General features: G+C 41.0%; 1 protein-coding gene across 1 annotated transcript in view; it reads right to left on the reverse strand.

Moving 5' to 3' along the window:
- Window positions 1-9,829: 9,829 nt before the first annotated feature.
- FUT8 (fucosyltransferase 8) overlaps window positions 9,830-18,935 on the reverse strand; it is a 64,021-nt gene continuing 54,915 nt past the window's right edge. Inside the window, exons 7-10 of the mRNA XM_053475536.1 lie at window positions 17,414-17,660; window positions 15,565-15,741; window positions 12,572-12,722; window positions 9,830-10,864 (exon numbers count right to left, since the gene is read on the reverse strand). Coding sequence (XP_053331511.1) covers window positions 10,547-10,864; window positions 12,572-12,722; window positions 15,565-15,741; window positions 17,414-17,660 — 893 coding nt within the window. The 3' untranslated portion in view covers window positions 9,830-10,546. The remainder of the gene's footprint in view (window positions 10,865-12,571; window positions 12,723-15,564; window positions 15,742-17,413; window positions 17,661-18,935) is intronic.

An 18,935-nucleotide genomic window follows, 5' to 3' on the forward strand; every position in this document is an offset into this window, starting at 1 on the left:
TAAATTATTTTTAAAGGTGAGAGGGGGGGTCATTTTCGGTTTCGTTTAAGTGAACCCTGAATTTTCGGTTTTGGTCCAGAATTTTCATTTTAGTGCATCCCTAAAATGAATAGAACTATTTCATTTTTATTTATCCAGAATCCTGAATTTGTAGTCACAAAACTTTCTAGGCCCAGAAATCAGTGAGAGGAAAAGTAAAGGTTTTGTGTCATTTACTTTATTTTAATCTGCATATCTTATTAAAGGCCATATTTTCTCACAGTGAAAAATGAGTGCGGCCCTCGCACGTATATAATTCTGATTAAGTGGCCCACTGCAGAAAAAACTTGAACACCCCTGCCATATGGGCTATTTTAAGATGTTCCGTTAAAAAAAAAAAAACGATGCTTAAAGCTAACGTTAAAATATCGGTAACATAACGGAAGTGTAGGGCCGGGTTCTTAAAGCAAAGGAAGCAGGTTTCTTACCCATACGGAGTTCAGCATGTTTTTCAATGGCTACCAGCTGGGATCAATTTAACCATAAGCCTGCAGCCAATCAATAGTTCTTGTGTTGTAATAAAGAAATGTTCTAAATGACACAATAAGTGCCCTGATTTATGACCCTCTTTATAGATGTCATTCTTTCTAGATGGTAAGTTGAAGCAGGGGATCTCCTTACCTGTGCTGAAAGTATGATGGCGTGATTAATTCTTCCGTAACCCTTCACCTTAAGGATCAGCTGGGACTAAAAATGGAGACAACTCCCACTTGCTTGCAAAGCCATCTTCTAACAAAATGTCTCACGATTTTTGCAGATAAATCCGGCATCAATCTCGCCAATTGCGTAGGGCACCTATACCAAAATGTTTATTATAGACATTTCCCTGGATATTAGAGGCTTAAGAGCCTGCCTGCATTAACCCATTACGGTCTAAGGGTTTTCTTATAATAGTGTGAATGAGTATATATAAGTGTGTGATGGCATGGATGTGTAAGTGTTGGGGGCACTGGCAAGCTGTTTGGGAACAAAGATGGCAAGTCATATGGGTGCATGTCCTTTGGATGCAATCTGGGTGCCAGGGCAAGTCCTGCATGTGCAGTATGGGTGCCAGGGCTGACCCTTTGTGTGTGCGTCGTGTGATCTATGCTTGCAATTTATGGTTTCCATGCATTATTTATTTGATCTATACCAGGGGAGTCCAACCTGTGGCCCTCCAGCTCCTGCAGGACTACATCTCCCATAATGCTCTTTCAGTTAAGGTGCTGGCTGAGGAGTATGGGAGATGTATTCCTGCAGCAGCTGGAGGGTCGCAGGTTGGACACCCCTGATCTATACCTTCAATGCTGAGTTTGCTTCAATGCTTAATTACTTCTATAACTGCAAGGCTGGGTTTGTACAGTATGTTATTTGTTTCCATGTCTTATTTATTTGCTCAATACCAGCATATACAGGGTTTGAATGCCTTATTCAGTTGATCTATACCTGCAATGTTGTGTTTTCATGTGTTTATTTCATCTATACCTGAACTACATGAGAGCGGAAAAGAGGTGTGGCACAGAGAAGTGGACAAAGGGGTGCACCATTCATGTGCTCAGGGCCGGCCTCCAGGGGGCGCCGCCGCGGGGTCCGCCACCGCCGCGGGGTCCGCTGCCGCCAGTAGCGTACCTAGCGGGGGGGGGGCGGTCCGCACCGGGTGCCGCTCATCAGGGGGGCACCCGGCACCCCTCCAGAGACGGACAATAATGTCCGCCGCTGGAGGAGCAGGCTCGCAAGGGAGCGGTATCGGAGGTCTTTAACAGACCTCCGGCTCCCTTGAGTGATTTTAAGCCGGTTCAAGGATCTCCCTTGAACCTGGCTTAAAATCGCTCAAGGGAGCCGGAGGTCTGTTAATGACCTCCGATATCGCTCCCTTGTGATCCACGCGGCAACAGCTGCTGTGCGCTGGGGTTTGTTGTCAGATCCCGGCGCACAACACTGAAGCCGCGCCCACCGCTGTCCGTGCCCTCTGACCCGGAAGAAGACAGAGAGGACAGAAGAACTGAAGAAGAGGAGCGAAGAGGAGGAAAAGAAGCTGTAAGGAGAAAAGAGGAAAGGTAGGAAAGCATTTAGTGAGAGTGAGAGTGGATGTATATGTGTGGATTAGTGTATATGTGTGGGTTGGTATATGTGTGGATTGGTATATATGTGTGGATTGGTGTATATGTGTGGATTGGTATATACCGTATTTGCTCGATTATAAGACGAGGTTTTTTTCAGAGCAAATGCTCTGAAAAATACCCCTCGTCTTCTAATCGGGGTCGTCTTATAATCAGACCTCAAATAGAGGTCTGATTAGGAGACTAAGATCCAGATCCCCCGCACCGCTGCAGGGGACCTGGATCCTCCTGTCTCACCACCCCCCATCACTTACCGGTGCTTCCTGCTGTATTGCCGGGGCAGCGGGTTGACGTCTACGCGATCCGCGGAGACAACGTCCGCTGCAGCCGGAAGGAGGTGTGGCTAGCAGCGGGGGTTGTCTGCGTCCGTCGCGTAGACCTTCCCCGACTGTCAGAGATCAGAGTTCTCTGATCTCTGACAGCCGGGGAAAGTATACGCGACGGACGCATTCAAACCCCCGCTGCCAACTCCACCTCCTTCCGGCTGCAGTGGAAGGCGACGTCAACCCGCTGCCCCGACTGGAAGCACCGGTAAGAGAGGGGTGAGAGAGGGGGAAGGGGGGTGAGAGAGAGGGGGGGTGTGTGTGTTAGTTAAATGGGGGTATAGGGTGTGTGTGTGTTAAATGGGGGCATAGGGCATTTCTGGAGTGACGTTAAGGGGGCATTTAATAGAGCACTCTGCCTCCTGAAATGCCTTATACCTCCCTATATGCCACTCTGCCCCATAATATGCCTTTTAACCCCCTAAATGCCAGACTGGCATATAGGGGTATAAGGCATTTCTGGAGGCAGAGTGCTCTATACAATGCCTTTTAACTCCCTTAATGCCACTCTGCCTCCTGAAATGCCTTATACCTCCCTATATGCCACTCTGCCCCATAATATGCATTTTAACCCCCTAAATGCCAGAATGGGATATAGGGGTATAAGGCATTTCTGGAGGCAGAGTGGCACATAGGGGGTCAAAAGGCATACCATGGGGCACAGTGGCATATAGAGGGTTAAAAGGCATATCATGGGCCACAGTGCCATATTGGAGTGGCAAGCCTGGGGGCAGATGTGCGTAACTGGGGGACAGGTTGGAAAATACAAGAAATAAAAACAAAAAAAATATTTTTCTCAATCATAGGTTTTATTAAAAAAAATAGTTTACATGAATTAACATTTACTGGTAAAACTTTTTTCCTTTGGGGTCGTCTTATATTCAGGCTTTTTCTTTTTTTCCTAAGTTAATATTCAGATTTTGGGGGGTCGTTTTATAATCAGGGTCGTCTTATAATCGAGCAAATACGGTATGTGTGGATTGGTGTATATGTGTTGATTGGTATATATGTGTGGATTGGTGTATATGTGTGGATTGGTGTATATGTGTGGATTGGTGTATATGTGTGGATTGGTATATATGTGTGGATTGGTATATATGTGTGGATTGGTGTATATATGTGTGGATTGGTATATATGTGTGGATTGGTATATATGTGTGGATTGGTATATGTGTGGATTTGTATATGTGTGAATTGGTATATGTGTGGATTAGTGTACGTGTGGATTGGTATACGTGTGGATTAGTATGTGTGGATTGGTATATGTGTGTGGATTGGTATGTGTGTGGATTGGTATACGTGTGGATTGGTATACGTGTGGATTGGTATACGTGTGGATTGGTATGTGTGTGGATTGGTATGCGTGTGGATTGGTATACGTGTGAGAGTGATGGGTGTTATGCTGTACCATTTCCAATGTCTTTTTCATGATCTAATTATGCTCTAAAAGTACATCATAACTCCCATCACTCTATACTGTTCCATACAGTGGCAGAGCTGGGAGGCAGAGGCCTTGCACCCCCACCGCAGGACTCCTGAAAGGTAAGTGAACTTCAAAGAGGGAAAGGGTAGATAGTTAGGAGGGGGTAGATAGGGAGAAGGGAGTGAGGCAGGGGAAAGGGGATAGATAGGGAGAAGGGAGTGAGAAGGGGTAGATAGGGCAATCATACTCCTATCATGCCAAGTCTGCGAGTACATCCTGGAATCTGGGTATGCCTGGGCATGATAGGAATGTGATTGCTGTTAATTATATATATATATATATATGAATATATATATATATATATATATATATATATATATATATATATATATATATATATATATAATATTGTTATTTAATTGTTTTGTCCTATTTTGGTGTGTTACTTACTTTAAATAAAAGTGTTAGATTTCTTTATGGTCTGGGGGGGTCATATTCGGTTTTGGCCAGGTAAATGCTGCACTTTCGGTTTCAGTCTAGAATTCGTTTCGGTGCATCCCTACTACTAAGCCAGACAATGAAGTGGTAGGCCTACACCACATCAATGTTTGGCGTAGATGGTGATTGGGGTTTTGTTACAAGTTTTTATTCCTTTCTTTTTATGGGATGGGGGGGCGCCAGAGGAGTAGTCCGCACAGGGCGCCAGAACACCTAAGGCCGGCTCTGCATGTGCTATGTGATCAGCATAGTATTGTGCTCCTCCCCTATCCTGCATGTTTGATGAGAGGACATCTCAGTGTGGCAAGTACTTCTTCTGGGGGGTTTTGTGTTGGGGTGCAGGACGTGATTGCTTGCTAGGGAGGGGGGGGGATACAAGCAAATGCTTGCCCAGGGTCCAATCAATATTAACACAGTTAAAAAATGGCAGCCTTAGAGGGAACAGAAGGGGATGCTGCCCTGGGTGGGGCATTATCTTGAAGGAAAACTTGCAAGGGTCAGCCCTTCATGAACTCTAAATAAATAAGGGAGGTCAGGCTAATTTATGGAAAATTAAATACACTAATGTCAACATGGATATGTCTAACTCATAAAGTATATCACCTTTTTGTTTCATATCTCATTATATCCTTTCTCATTTGCACAAGCCTGTTGTTTTACACACAGCCTTTAAGCAAACATAGTTGGAGATAGGATTGCCTGCACATTCTTTGAAGGTTAAGAAAAAAAGGATGGGATATTGGTAGGATATGAGAAAAGAAGAAAGAAATACAGAATACCCAGACATTCACACTAACACACAGCCTATGTGAAGCCACAGCTTGTCTTCAGGGCAGCTGGCAACAATATGTGACTGTGCTGAACCTTACCTCTGCCTGGAAAATATTGTATGGAGATACCCCACTGGTGGTGGGGGTGCCAACCAAGGGTGGTCCGGGGAGGGAGCCGGCTGTAGATTCCCGGCCGACGAGACTTCCAGGAGAGCGGGGGTGAGCCGGCACGGTTACGGAACCTGCGCCCGACTACCTCGCGGTTCCTCCCGGCGGTACTTTGAACGGCTATCGGTACCCTGGGTGAGGAGTACAAAGACAAGTGTGTCTTGCCTACAGTCAAGCATGGTGGTGGGAGTGTCATGGTCTGGGCCTGCATGAGTGCTGCCGGCACTGGGGAACTACAGTTCACTGAGGGAACCATGAATGAATGCCAACATGTACTGTGACATACTGAAGCAGAGCATGATCCCCTCCCTTCGGAGACTGGGCCGCAGGTCAGTATTCCAACATGATAACGACACCACCAAGACCCCCACTACCTTGCTAAAGAAGCCGAGGGTAAAGGTGATGGACTTATTCAGCATCTGTGGGGCATCCTCCAACGGAAGGTGGGGGAGCGCAAGAGCGCTAACATCTACCAGTGATGTGAAGCTCTGGTGAACTCCATACCCAAGAGGGCTGTACTGGAAAATAGTGTTGGCCATACAAAATATTGACACTTTGGGCCCAATTTGGACATTTCCACTTAGGGGTGTACCCACTTTAGTTGCCAAGGTTTAGACATTAATGGCTGTGTGTTGAGTTATTTTGATGGGAAAGCCAAATTTACACTGTTATACAGGCTGTACGCTCACATTTCTTCAATGTTGTCACATGAAAAGATATAAAATATTTACAAAAATGTGGAGGGGTGTACTCACTTTTGTGAGATACTGTATATACAATGTAAGTCAAAAGACATATAGTACATCAGCTTTACATAGGCCTTATACTACCTCCTTGCTCAGTTAACAGTTAACACACAAAAGAAAAAAACCACAAGGGCAGGGATGGGTGAAAGGAAAGTGGGATTGGGTATAGGATAAAGAACAGAAGGGTATGACCATAAGAGATAAGCATCTTCGGAGTGAGTAGGGTGGTGAGAGGGTCAAGGGGCCCAAAAGCACACAAATGCACCAAGTCTGTTTGCACTTAGGGGAGCATTGACCAGTTACTCCCGTCAAAAGTTACTGAGCCTTCTTTACACAAGATAAACTCAAACCAGTTGAGCCATGTATGTATGTAAGGTATTCATTAGGTCCGTGACGGATCTGATCACTTCTTCCATAATCCTGACTTCCTTCACCTTAAGGATCTGCTCTCTATAAAGTGGGACTATTGAAGCCTTCCAGTAAATAGAGAAAAACATCATACACTGGGTTGCATTCAATAGATGTTTAGTGTGCGCTTGGATGTGGGGATCCCCTGTCTAGTATGGTGAGGAGCATCTCTCCTGGGGCAAAAGGTGGAGGCAACTCCACTGCCTTGCAAAGTTTTACAAATATTGCCCCAAAATGGCCTTATCCTAGGCAATTCTAGAGAAATACCAAACTATAAGTTTTTTATAGGTATTTTCCTGGATTAGGAGGCTAAAGAGCATACTTACATTACCACAGTCCAAGTTTTTTCCTACCCTAAAAATCTCATATGAATACAGTATATATATATATATATATATATTGGTATATAGATATTTAATACTTCTGACTTGAGTGATTTGGGCGTAGCAATTTAATATTTGTATTCTTGTAGTGGTACTTTTTAAACATTTTTTGTGTACATTTTTTCCATTGTTCCCAACCCAGTATCTTGCAGTTGGGTTCCCTATAATGCTTTGTTTATTTTGTTTTTATTTTTGTTTGCTTAATTTATAAAACAAATGTTTTACCTTTGTTTTTCATTTCAGGTCAGATTGTGTATTGTCAGCCAATAGGGAGACACATAGGGCCTCGTCAGACTGGGTCTTTACACTCCTCCTCAACCTTCTGGCAAGAGTTAGCATTGAGAACCGACATAAACGCCTGGTTCCACATTGAGCATTCAAACAGTGATGGCGGACAGGCCCTCGTGCCGTTAGACCAGATCTGTCAGCAGGAATTTATTGTGAAATTTTTGAAAAGCACTATACCTCTCTGTCAGTGGGTTGGGGAGGGAGACCCTAGGTTGTGTTGACAACTGCAACAAATCATGCGCATAGGCATAACATTTAAATTGCCTATGGTAACATATCAGTATATGGACTGTATCGCCTCCTGTAGTAGCTCAAGTGTCAATGCAAAGAGCAACAGTAAAAGAAGGCAACCCTTTTTTTTTTTGCTGAAGGAAAGGTTCTGCTCTCTAATTCCCTTTTTAAATCCCATAGGCATCTGGGCATATGCCATAAACCTCCACTCCACCCTGTCGAATACCTTCTAGGCATCCATTCACAGGAAGAATGCAACGTGAATGATATTAAGCCCTTATAGTGTTATCCCTGGTTTCACACCCTGGAGTAATCAGCTTGCTTGAGATGTATAAAATAAGATTTCATAGTACGTTAGGGTGGGACCGTCTGGGCCCATGGAATTACCTTGCTGCATTAGTTGAAAAGCTAACATATTATACATGGTTGGCAACAGTGTATACAAAACTAGTAGTGAGGCAAATGGGTGCTAAACTTTCTGAGCTTTTCCTGAAGACCTTTTAAATAAATGAGGTTATTTGAGAGAGAATAAATGAAGGAAAGAGTATGCATTCCTTGAATCATTTTACTTGGATTAACTATTGATTTTCACAGAAAATTGAAATACCTATTAAAAACAAAATTTCGAAGCTACTTCACCCCCTTTCAAATATTTCACATGGTGAAAAAAAGTCACTTTTGTTCTTAGTGGGGTAGGGTGGGTCTGGGTGACCGCGAGTGGGGTCTGTTGGATGTGCCTAAAACAAATCACTGCTCTCTGGCACTGGTTTAAGTACAGGGGTTGCAGCTGCGACCAGGCTTGTGCCTCCACTACACTACAGAAGGGGGACCCTTTAGTGCCACCACATATGCAATATATATGCTGTATGGACACTAGCTACAGTCCCTTTAACAACTAAATGAGGTGGAATAATCATAAAAACATAATAGCTGCTGTTAAAAAAAAAGCAGTTTGCCCATTTTTTGTCCTTGGTGTTGTCTTAGATTCAAGATACTGAATGCCTATTCCATGCATGTTTAAATTCCCTTCTGCTTTTAGTAAATTAGTTTTAGATGATGACCTCTTCTTCGAACATTTCTTTAAAATGTTTGGGGTACAGACTGTTGGACCTTATAGTGCAATGAAGGTATTTTACATATTTCACTTGTTAAATGCCTTTATCAATATAAATGTTTTTTTATCAGGTCTCCTTTCTCTCTTCCTTCCCTTAATTTTCCCTGATAATGCTTATCTTGCAATCATTCACCATCATAGAGATCCCAAAAACAGGAACCTTCTCTTCATATAAGCAACATATATATCATATATATCATAGAATATTGGTTTTAATATGCTATCTTGTGTATAACGCATCCTATTATGTTATTTCGAACATGTGCAATCCAAATAACCTCCCTAACTGTGGAAAAAATGTCACAATATGAGCATTACACATGAGATTCTACAATATATATATCAGAAACACTCCATAGTTTAATCTGTAGTCATCATTACATAAGTTTAGTATACCAAACTGTAGAAGAGAAGATCAGAGACATGTCATCCATAACATGTTTCAGAGACACCCAAATAAGCCTAAAGTCCCAGACTCTGGGTGGAGTGAACTCTTGCCTTGCCCTCCAATTTGTAATCTGCACACGCAGAACTACCGACATTCCCAATCTTAACATTTTTCTGGGACAGCTGAAGAAGGGCATAAGCCTAGTTATAGTAATATCTCAGCTGATAAGGGACTGTTGGAAGCAATGCATGCAATATACATTGTGATGAATCTTGATGAAATGGAGAAATGGAGAAGTTTTCAAGCTGTCTGACCCAGAAATTTTCCAGCTGGGGATGGAGGGCACATAATACTGGTATGATTACAGTATTATACATCACAAAACTGTCCATTTGAAGACATTAAAAGACACTTATTATCAGGCCTAGACTGGCCAACAAGCACGCCAGGTTAATGTCCAGTGGATCAGTGCCACCCACCTACCTTTACCGCCAACCTAGCATGCGGGAAAAGGGCGTTTTTTTCCTCCTCAGGTTTGCCCTGCTTATTATGCACAACCACAAAATGCATTTCAGATTTTAAAACAAGTTTAATCGTCATTATGTGTATCCAACTGGAGGTTTTTTACAGAATCTCCCCTTTAGGTTTTAGTTCATTTTCCTATTAGGATATATGTTCACATAGTTCGTTATGGCATTCATTCACAGCTACAAGTTTTCAAAGCATTACACAAGAATAAGGTGCTTCCAGATAAGAAGGGGAATTTTATGGGACATTTGTATTATTGTTTCAGGAACCAGGAATTAATTGATTGATTAGGCAGATTATTACAAAAAGTTATGCCCTTTAATAGGTCACCTCACCAATAACAACCATTTAACTTTTTCTTCAAATCGGAAAATGTACCAACTGATAACATGGATCACACCAATTCTTTAAAGAACACCAACATTCATTTTTGTAATATTTTAATTGTTTGTTATCAAAGACAATGCCAATAAACTTGAATAAGAATCAGCTCATGGAGTGTTGTACAAAAACAACATAAAATTTGCAAAAAAAAAAAAAAATCTTTCCTACTATAACAAACAGTGAATGGTTTCTCTTTTCAGATGGAGTGTTCATTACTTTATTACTAATGTCCTGACATTCATTAATTGAAATATCTGGAAAAAATATTCTTAAATACAGCAATCGCTAATTTTAACTCTGGAGTATTCCTGGCAGTTTGTTGTTAATTAAGGGTAAACTGCACAGTATTTTAAGATACACCTGGCTCTCGTGTACAGGCAACCAGTTGGTCACAGGCACCAGTCATAATCTTGCACGTATAAAATAACTTCATGTTAATTGCACAACATGGCAGTGTTAATAGTCTGAGTGTTACTGTCAGTATGTGGCGTTAGAGAGCACCAATGCTCCATTTGGATCATACTAAGGCAGTAGCCCTCCCTTCATTCAAGCGCATGTGAGTGAGCATTTGTACTGTAAAAGTAACAGTTCTCCAAACGTATTGAATATCATAAGTTTAAACTTCCGTTCTTGCACTTAAAGTAAAACCGATTCTTCTTAATTTTTTTTTTTTTTTTACTTAAATTAAAATGGGAATTAACCATCTGCTTCACTTTGCACTTGGCACCAATGTTTCCAAAAAGGCTGTCTTATGTTCTACTTTCCTGCTTCTTGGTATGTTGGATATTTAACAGTCTCAATTTTTTCCTTTACTTTATAGGAGGGATAAAGACCAGTCCTGCCTAATTTGCGGTTAATGCCTTTTGAGTAGCCATCCCAGTGGTTTCCAGCAACCCCAATAATGTCTCCAGGTTCCATGGGTATTTCATCTGCATTCCGCGGATGGTGGGGGTAGATTGCCACCTGATTATGAGCATTTTGTCCACCAAAGTAATAAATATCATCCAGGGAACGAAAGTAGGTCGACGCATCAGGATGGTGTGTCTGCATGATTTCATAGGCGACTCGACAGACCTCAAGTGGACAGAAAAAATAAAAAAGGAGAAATGTGTGTTTAGATAGACTAAGACTTGCAGCAATTCCTTAATACTGTAACTTGTGCTGGACGTGTAAAGTGGAATGGTATAATGCGGTTGCACCACATACTTGAATATAATAAATCGTTTTATGATGTTGATCTAGATACATGTTATACTGTTATCTACAAGCATCAAGTCAAAACAAGAGCCAGAAGATACTTAGGATTCCAAAAACGTATTCCTGTATGTTTAGCATATCTTTCCTGTATACTCCATTATAGTTTAAATGTGGGATTATGTATTATGCAACAGTCCACAGCTAAAATCCTTTTGCCTACTTTTATACTGCCGCAACGGATTGAGAAAGTTTCCAATAGTTATATGAATACATTTCTTTTATATTCATTACACACAGATTCCCACTATATTCACTTCTTTTCATTTCATGCAACATTGTGTGGTACAGTAAGTTAAAAGTCATAGTGTGTGACAGGGCTGCAATTGGAGCAGATCAGCCTTCCAAGGGCCATCTTCTATAATAATACACTAATTAATACACACTCACAGGTAAACTTCAAGTCTGAGTTGAATTCCAGTAGTAACAACAAACAAACCAGAAATTTGAGGGATGTTGTGTTGGTGACCCTGACAGTTCACCTTATCTCCTCCTGAGGAGTCTCAAGCCGTTTTTTAACATCTTGCAATATTTTCATCTTTGCAGATGAATTCACTTTAGTGAATACATGAGTTGGTTCTAAAGCGTTAACTGCCACTCTGTCTCAACTCAACTTCTGTCAAAGTCTGACAGCACACACAAGGCTTAGTAAAGGTCTCCTCCCACTATATTATATACATATACCGTACTTGCTCAATTATAAGATGACCCTCCCCAAATTTGAATATTAATTTAGGGGAAAAAAAGAAAAAGCCTGAATATAAGACTACCCCATACAAAAAAATTTCTTCGCAAATATTAATTCAAATGTAAACAATTTGTTCATCTTTAAGAATGATTGAGATTTTTTTTTATTATTTCCTTTAATTTGCCACTCTGCCCCCAGTTATCTTCCAGCAGATCTTCCCCCCAGAAATGCCTTATACCCCCCTATAATGCCACTCTGTCTCCCAGATATGCCTTGGAACCCCCTACTTGCCACTCTGCCCCAGATATGCCTTTTAACCCCCTATATGCCACTGTGTCTCCAGAAAACCATTATACCCCCTGACTTACCAGTGCATCGCTAGACTTGTCCCCCGTGCTTCAGACTCCCTGGTATCTAGTGGGGACAGCCGGTTGAGGTCTGTGCGATGCGCGCAGACAACCTCCACTTCTGCTGGCTGTTACTTCACCCGGGGCTCCTATGACTGAGCACTGGAAGGTCATGTGACACCAGCACTCCGTCATATTAGCCCTGGCAGAAGTGCCGGCATAAACTGCCAGACAGGAGGATCCAGGTCCCCTGCAGCTCTGCCGGGGATCTGGATCTTAGTTTTGTAGGCAGACCTCCACTTGAGGTCTGATTAGAAGACGACCTTGAATATAAGACGAGGGGTATTTTTCAGAGCATTTGCTCTGGAAAAAAAAACTCATCTTATAATCAAGCAAATACGCTAATATATAGCTAATGGGAAATCTACACAATCAGATATATTTTTGCTGTGTTAATTAATGACTGCATACATTTAAATCTGTATAACTTACCTGGGAGGAAAATGTACATACAAGGAAGTCTGCTTGAGATAAGAAGTGGATATCAAGAATTACACCTCTGAGAGAGTTTTCAGTATACCTGTTATGCAAACCGGCTGACCACGATATGGAATTATCACTAATAAATTCATACTGTGGGTACCTTAAAAGAAAAAAAAAATGAATTGACTGACATATTTAGAAAATCACATATATGTAAAAGTTGTACATGACACATACCAATAAAGTTTATGTGGATTTAGTCAAATCCATATGGAGACAAAAGGGGTTTTCTGAAGGTCATATGTAACAAAAATACCTTTGTATACAAGAAAGATGTGTGGTTATGATTTGTAGTCAATTATTCTCACTGAATATTCTTCTGTATTGCAGAACAAAGTATTTGTGCACAGAAATTGTGACATGGGGCCATGGGGGTGGTGAATTCAAGATTTGAAGTTGAACATGAATGTACCTGAAAAAGAACAGCCCCTATATTTACTGCATAAAATGCCCGGGTTACTGTCTGCCTCTGCGTCCAGGGTTCGCTCCAAGTCCCAAACGGTAGCAATATGAAAAATCAAAACAATGACGTCGGTTCCGGAAATAACAGCAGGCTGCTTTGTGAACAAGCACCAGAGGCGGGAAACGTGGCAAAGCGTGGCCCTTATTCCTGCTGGATCCTCTGTTATGCTGTGATTTTGCTATTATCCAAGGACGTGAAAGTTTGTTTAATTTTATTTTACCTCGACTTGTTGTTATTTCCAGAGCCAACATCTTCAATTTGATTTTCCACCACTTTCTAGGAGCCTGCATTCTGTGGCAGTATTTTGTCCATATACCTAGAGCAGGCACAGACAAACCAAAAAAGGTGCTATGCAGAATACAAAGAAAAAACAATATTTTATTCTATCCTATGAGTCTCATATCATTAATTTTTGGTGAATGGTACAATAAAATATTATTTCTATTAGAATGTTCATGGCACCTTTCTTTCTTTCTTTTTTTTTTTTTTTATATAACCTGTGGTATTGTTCCCTTTACCTGATTCATCTTGATAACCAAATTTTACATTCTGTTTTGGTGCTACAAACTCTCCTTTTTTCAGACACTAGGTAGTTTCCATGTAAAAGAGACCAAGTACCAGGGATGTGAAAGGAGTTGGGGGAAGCAAGTATTTGGTACCGTATAGTTTCCTACCTACTGTTTCTGTGTGAAATTTTATTGTACTAATGGATTTTTATTGAAAATTCAATACATAAAATAAAGAGGCTTCACCCAAAGCACCATGAAGGGTTCTTTACAGTAAGAACAATAAATTGGAATTGATGCCTTTACAATGTGGATGCTTTTTTGTAGCCCAAAATACACAGGGATATTGAGGGAAATAAGGATTATGTACTTTGATCCAGTGAAAAATAAAGCACAAAAATATACACTCACTGGCCACTTCATTAGGTACACATTGCTAGTACCAGGTTGGACCCCCTTTTGCCTTCAGAACTGCCTTCATTCTTTATCGCATACTCTCTACAAGGTGCTGGAAACATTCCTCTGAGATTTTGGTCCATATGGACATGATGGCATCACGCAGTTGCTGCAGATTTGTTGATTGCAAATCCATGATACTAATCTCCCGTACCACCACATCCCAAAGGTGCTCTATTGGATTGAGATCTGGTGACTGTGGAGGCCATAGGAGTACAGTGAACTCATTGTCATGTTCAAGAAAACAGTTGGAGATGATGTGAGCTTTGTCCTGATTTGCATTATCCTGATGGAAGTAGCCATCAGAAGATGGGTACACTGTGGTCATAAAGGGATGGACATGGTCAGCAAAAATACTCAGGTTGGCTGTCGCATTTAAACAATGCTCAACTGTTACTAAGGGGCACAAAGTGTGCCAAGAAAATGTCCCCCACACCAATCCACCACCACCAGCCTGATACAAGGCAGGATGGAGCCATGCTTTCATGTTGTTTACGCCAAATTCTGACCCTGCCATCTGAATGTCGCAGCTGGAATCGAGACTCATCAGACCAGGCAACGTTCTTCCAGTCTTCCATTGTCTAATTTTGGTGAGCCTGTGCAATTTGTAGCCTCAGCTTCCTCCTCTTAGCTGACAGGAGTGGCACCTGGTGTGGTCTTCTGCTACTGTAGCCCATCTGCTTCAAGGCCAGACGTGTTGTGTGTTCACAGATGGTATCTTGAGTTGCTGCCACGTAATTGGCTGATTAGCTATTTATGTTAACAGGCAATTGAACAGGTGTACCTAATAAAGTGGACAGTGAGTATATAATTCAACATGTAAAAAAAGTCAAATTCTTTGAATAGATTTTATTTGCAGAAGTTTGGATTCCCTGTAATCACAATCTCTATATTAAAAGGCTGTATATGTATTTAAAATATGGCCACATCCAGCTGCTGAAAAAAGGGCTTAGGAAGCCATCAATGATGGCATCCTAAGCTCAGCTGGTTTTACAGGGGCCCCATGTGTGCCACAAGATGGCTGCGCCCAGTACAAAGTAAAAGAGTTCCCAGAGGGTCTGTCATGGGTAATGTGCTAACATGTAAAAATAATTCTCCAGTGATGTCAGTTCCTACAAATTGTTATAAAAAAAAAAAGTCCAAAAAAATCTAAAAAATAAAAAGTTTATTTTCACGAACCTAAAATAAACACTGTATGTTCCCAAAAATCCTGGCATGGAGAGTTAAAATACAATCATTTGAAATACCCATGGGGTGTCTAGTTTTCATAAATGTATGGTTTGATTGGGCAAATTGAATAGGATTCAAAGATGTCCCAAGTAGGACTACAGATACCACAGTCAACCATGCAGGTCAATGGAGCCCAGCTTATCTAACTTAACTAATCACCATATAATCAATAAAATACAAAATGAAAAAGAGTTTGATAAATAAATAAAAATGTAACAAGTGATGTCACCATCCAGTTCCAACAAATGTAAAAATAAAAATGTCCAAAATAATACTGTGCAACTTACTTGGACTTTGCTTCTTGAAGTAAAGAAGGGTCATCAGTTGCCAGGTAAACACGTTTTTTATCAATCTGCATCCGCCGAGCAAGAAGCTGGAAATGTTCTTCTACATGCACCATGTACTCTTCTATCGGGTGAAAAGCTGCTTCTGTCCCAACTTTATCAGTCCTCCTGACATGAACCCTGAGAAACGGCATTTTTTTTTTAAAATCTCGGTTTATTAGGTATGCATATTGTCAAAACAGAGAAGATACAGGTAAAACGTGTATAATATGCATGATGAAGTACAAAACTGGAGGACAGCGGATAGCCATGATCCACAAGTCTTAACTGCAAACAAGCTAGTGACGACATAGTGAATGGATCATGTGCAGACGGCAAGCCAGAGTCCGTGTAACCCTTAAGCATGCGTGTAGCAACTGGTAACCCAGTGTAATGTTGACGGAGCGTGAATCGGAGAAGTACGGTATAAACAATGATACAAAGTATCATGTGGTTTAATATACGAACAGTGACTGAGTCACACCACACAAAAACAAAAGTTTTAGATTTTAGAAAAGCTGACTTTTCTAAAATGAGAAAATGTATAGAGGAGTCATTATCAGACTGGCACAATTTAAATGGTGTTCAGGAGAAATGGGATTTTGTAAAAGCTGTTTTATCGAAGATAACAGAAAATTGTATTAGGTTGGTCAGTAAGAGTAAAAAATTAAGGAAACCGCTGTGGTACTCTGCAGAAGTGGCCAAAATCGTGAAAGACAAGAAGTTAGCCTTTAGTAGATACAAAAATACCCAAAGTGAGGAAGATAGACAGATCTATAAAATTAGGCAGAAAGAGGCAAAGAAAGTTATAAAAACTGCCAAATCACAGGCAGAAGAGCGAATTGCCCTATCAGTAAAAAATGGAGATAAAACATTTTTTAGATATATAAATGAGAAAAGGAAAGTTAAACAAGGATTAGTTAGACTAAAAACAAAAGGCATATATGTAGAAGAGGATAAAGGTTTAGCTGACTGCCTCAATTAATATTTCTGTTCAGTTTTTACAGATGAGAATGATGGAATGGGACCTCAGTTGGGAAAAAAGACTGAATCATTTGAAATATGTGAGTTTATCGAGGCGGAGGTTTTACTTCAGTTGTCTAAGGTAAAGACAAATAAGTCGATGGGGCCTGATGGGATACACCCCAAGTTATTAAAAGAGCTTGGGGGTGTACTAGCAAAACCGTTAACTGATATATTTAACGAATCATTGGTAACGGGAGTTGTCCCTGGGGATTGGAAAGTAGCGAATGTTGTGCCTATACACAAAAAAGGCAGTAGGGAGGAGTCGGGCAACTACAGGCCAGTTAGTCTTACATCTGTAGTGGGAAAATTAATGGAAACAATGTTAAAGGAAAGGATTGTTGAACATCTGAAGTCACATGGCTTTCAAGATCAAAAACAACATGGGTTTTCCTCAGGAAGATCTTGCCAAACAAATCTTATTGATTTTTTTGATTGGGTGACTAAAGTAATTGATCAAGGTGGTGCAGTTGACATTGCGTATCTGGATTTCAGTAAGGCCTTTGACACTGTCCCACATAGAAGACTTATAAATAAACTGCAAAAATTATCTCAGCTATGACCTTAAGACCGTTCTTCCATCAGTGGCATGCACAGGTTGGGTATTAATATTTTTTAGTTGTTACACAGAACCAATATTGAGTTAAAGGCTGCCCTTAAGACAGAGACAAGGGCTGCTTCCATCATGATTTCATTCCTTAGATGGTTTCTCACCCTGTCTTCAACTAAGAAGGAAGAAAGCTGCTTGAAAACCAATATTAACCTCACATACAGCACTTGTCGTACTTACCCAATAACGGGATGCTTGAATCCCAGTTTTTTGGTAGATTCCTCTATCTCTTTCTCAAGCCATGGCTGAGGACGGATCAAGTATTTCACAAACTGCGAAACCCACCACACAGCAGGATCACCATGTAAGCGCATTAATCGGTCAGCAAGGTCTTCTGGCACACCGAGCGGCAGGTATGGTGGCCTTGGATGCAGGCTGTCAACAATGGGTAATTCTACAACTTGGACATGTTTATCATTTACCTCACCTGAAAGAGAAGATATATAGATTGCTCCTGAACAGAATAAAAACACAAGTGGCTTGTTTTTTTTTTCTTCTTCTTTCTTTCCTCAAAGGTTACAGAAAATAGAAATCTCTGAGGATTTCCCAATGTCCACAAACTAGTTGATATTGTTCATTTCACTTGGTGCTTTCTTTAGGCGCACAAATACTAGCAGAGTAGATCATTACAAAATTAGCATTTAGGGACGCATGGTAAATACCCAAGGGTACTTAAGGAATTAAGCCTATTTCTGGCCAGACCATTACTTTCGATCTTATGGTATTCTTTCAGCTCAGGTATACTGCCAATAGACTGGCGCAAATCAAAATCTCAGCCAGGAAATTACAGGCCAGTGAGCTTGACATCTGTAATGGGGAAATTATTTGAAGGGTTGCTAAACGTATACATTTATGAATGCATCCTAAACAGAATATAATTAGATGTTAACATGGTTTTGTGAAAGGTCTAGTCAAACCAACTTAATAGCATTCTATGAGGAAGTCTGTAAAAATATAGATCTACGTGTGATACCTCAGGGGTCTGTCCTGGGGCATCTTCTTTTTTAAAACCTTTATTAATGATCTCCCACGTTGCACTGACAGCCATGTTTCAGTGTTTGTTGATGGCACAAAATTAGGTAGGGTTATACAGTCTAACTTAATGTTACTTGTCTGCAGGAGGACTTAGACAAAGTGGGGGTTGGGCAAGCAAGTGGAAAAAGGTTCAATACAGATGAACGTAAAGTTATGCATAATGGGGCAACATGGAAGAAGTTGCATCTGTATACGCTAGAAAAACGGCCTCTTAGAGGGGATATTATAACATTCTATAAATATGTGCAGGGACAATATAAACAGCTCTCCAGTGACCTGCTCATTAACAGAAATGTACAAAAAACAAGAGGTCATCCTCAGCCTTGAAGAGCGTTTTTCCCAGACACCATAGGAAGGGATTCTTTAAAGTAAGGACAATAAAGGTATTGAATAAAGAGGTGTTTCTACAAAATACAATGGATTCCTCAAAAAGGGTCTGAATATTTTTTTTTTTTTTTATAAAAGCAGAATATACAGGGCTATAAATAATAGAACAAATATTAATATTTGGAGCTTCTTCATCCTAGGACAGGGGCGTCCAACATGCGGCCCGCGAGACCCCAAGGTGCGGCCCGCGTGAGATCGGCAGCCAGGATCACAAGAGCCCTGCTGCTTACTTGTGGGAGGGTCTATTGTCCTGCACAGAGGAAGCGGGAGGCCACGCCCC

Source organism: Spea bombifrons, chromosome 9 (genome assembly GCF_027358695.1).
Source record: "Spea bombifrons isolate aSpeBom1 chromosome 9, aSpeBom1.2.pri, whole genome shotgun sequence".
Taxonomy (NCBI): Eukaryota; Metazoa; Chordata; class Amphibia; order Anura; family Pelobatidae; genus Spea; species Spea bombifrons.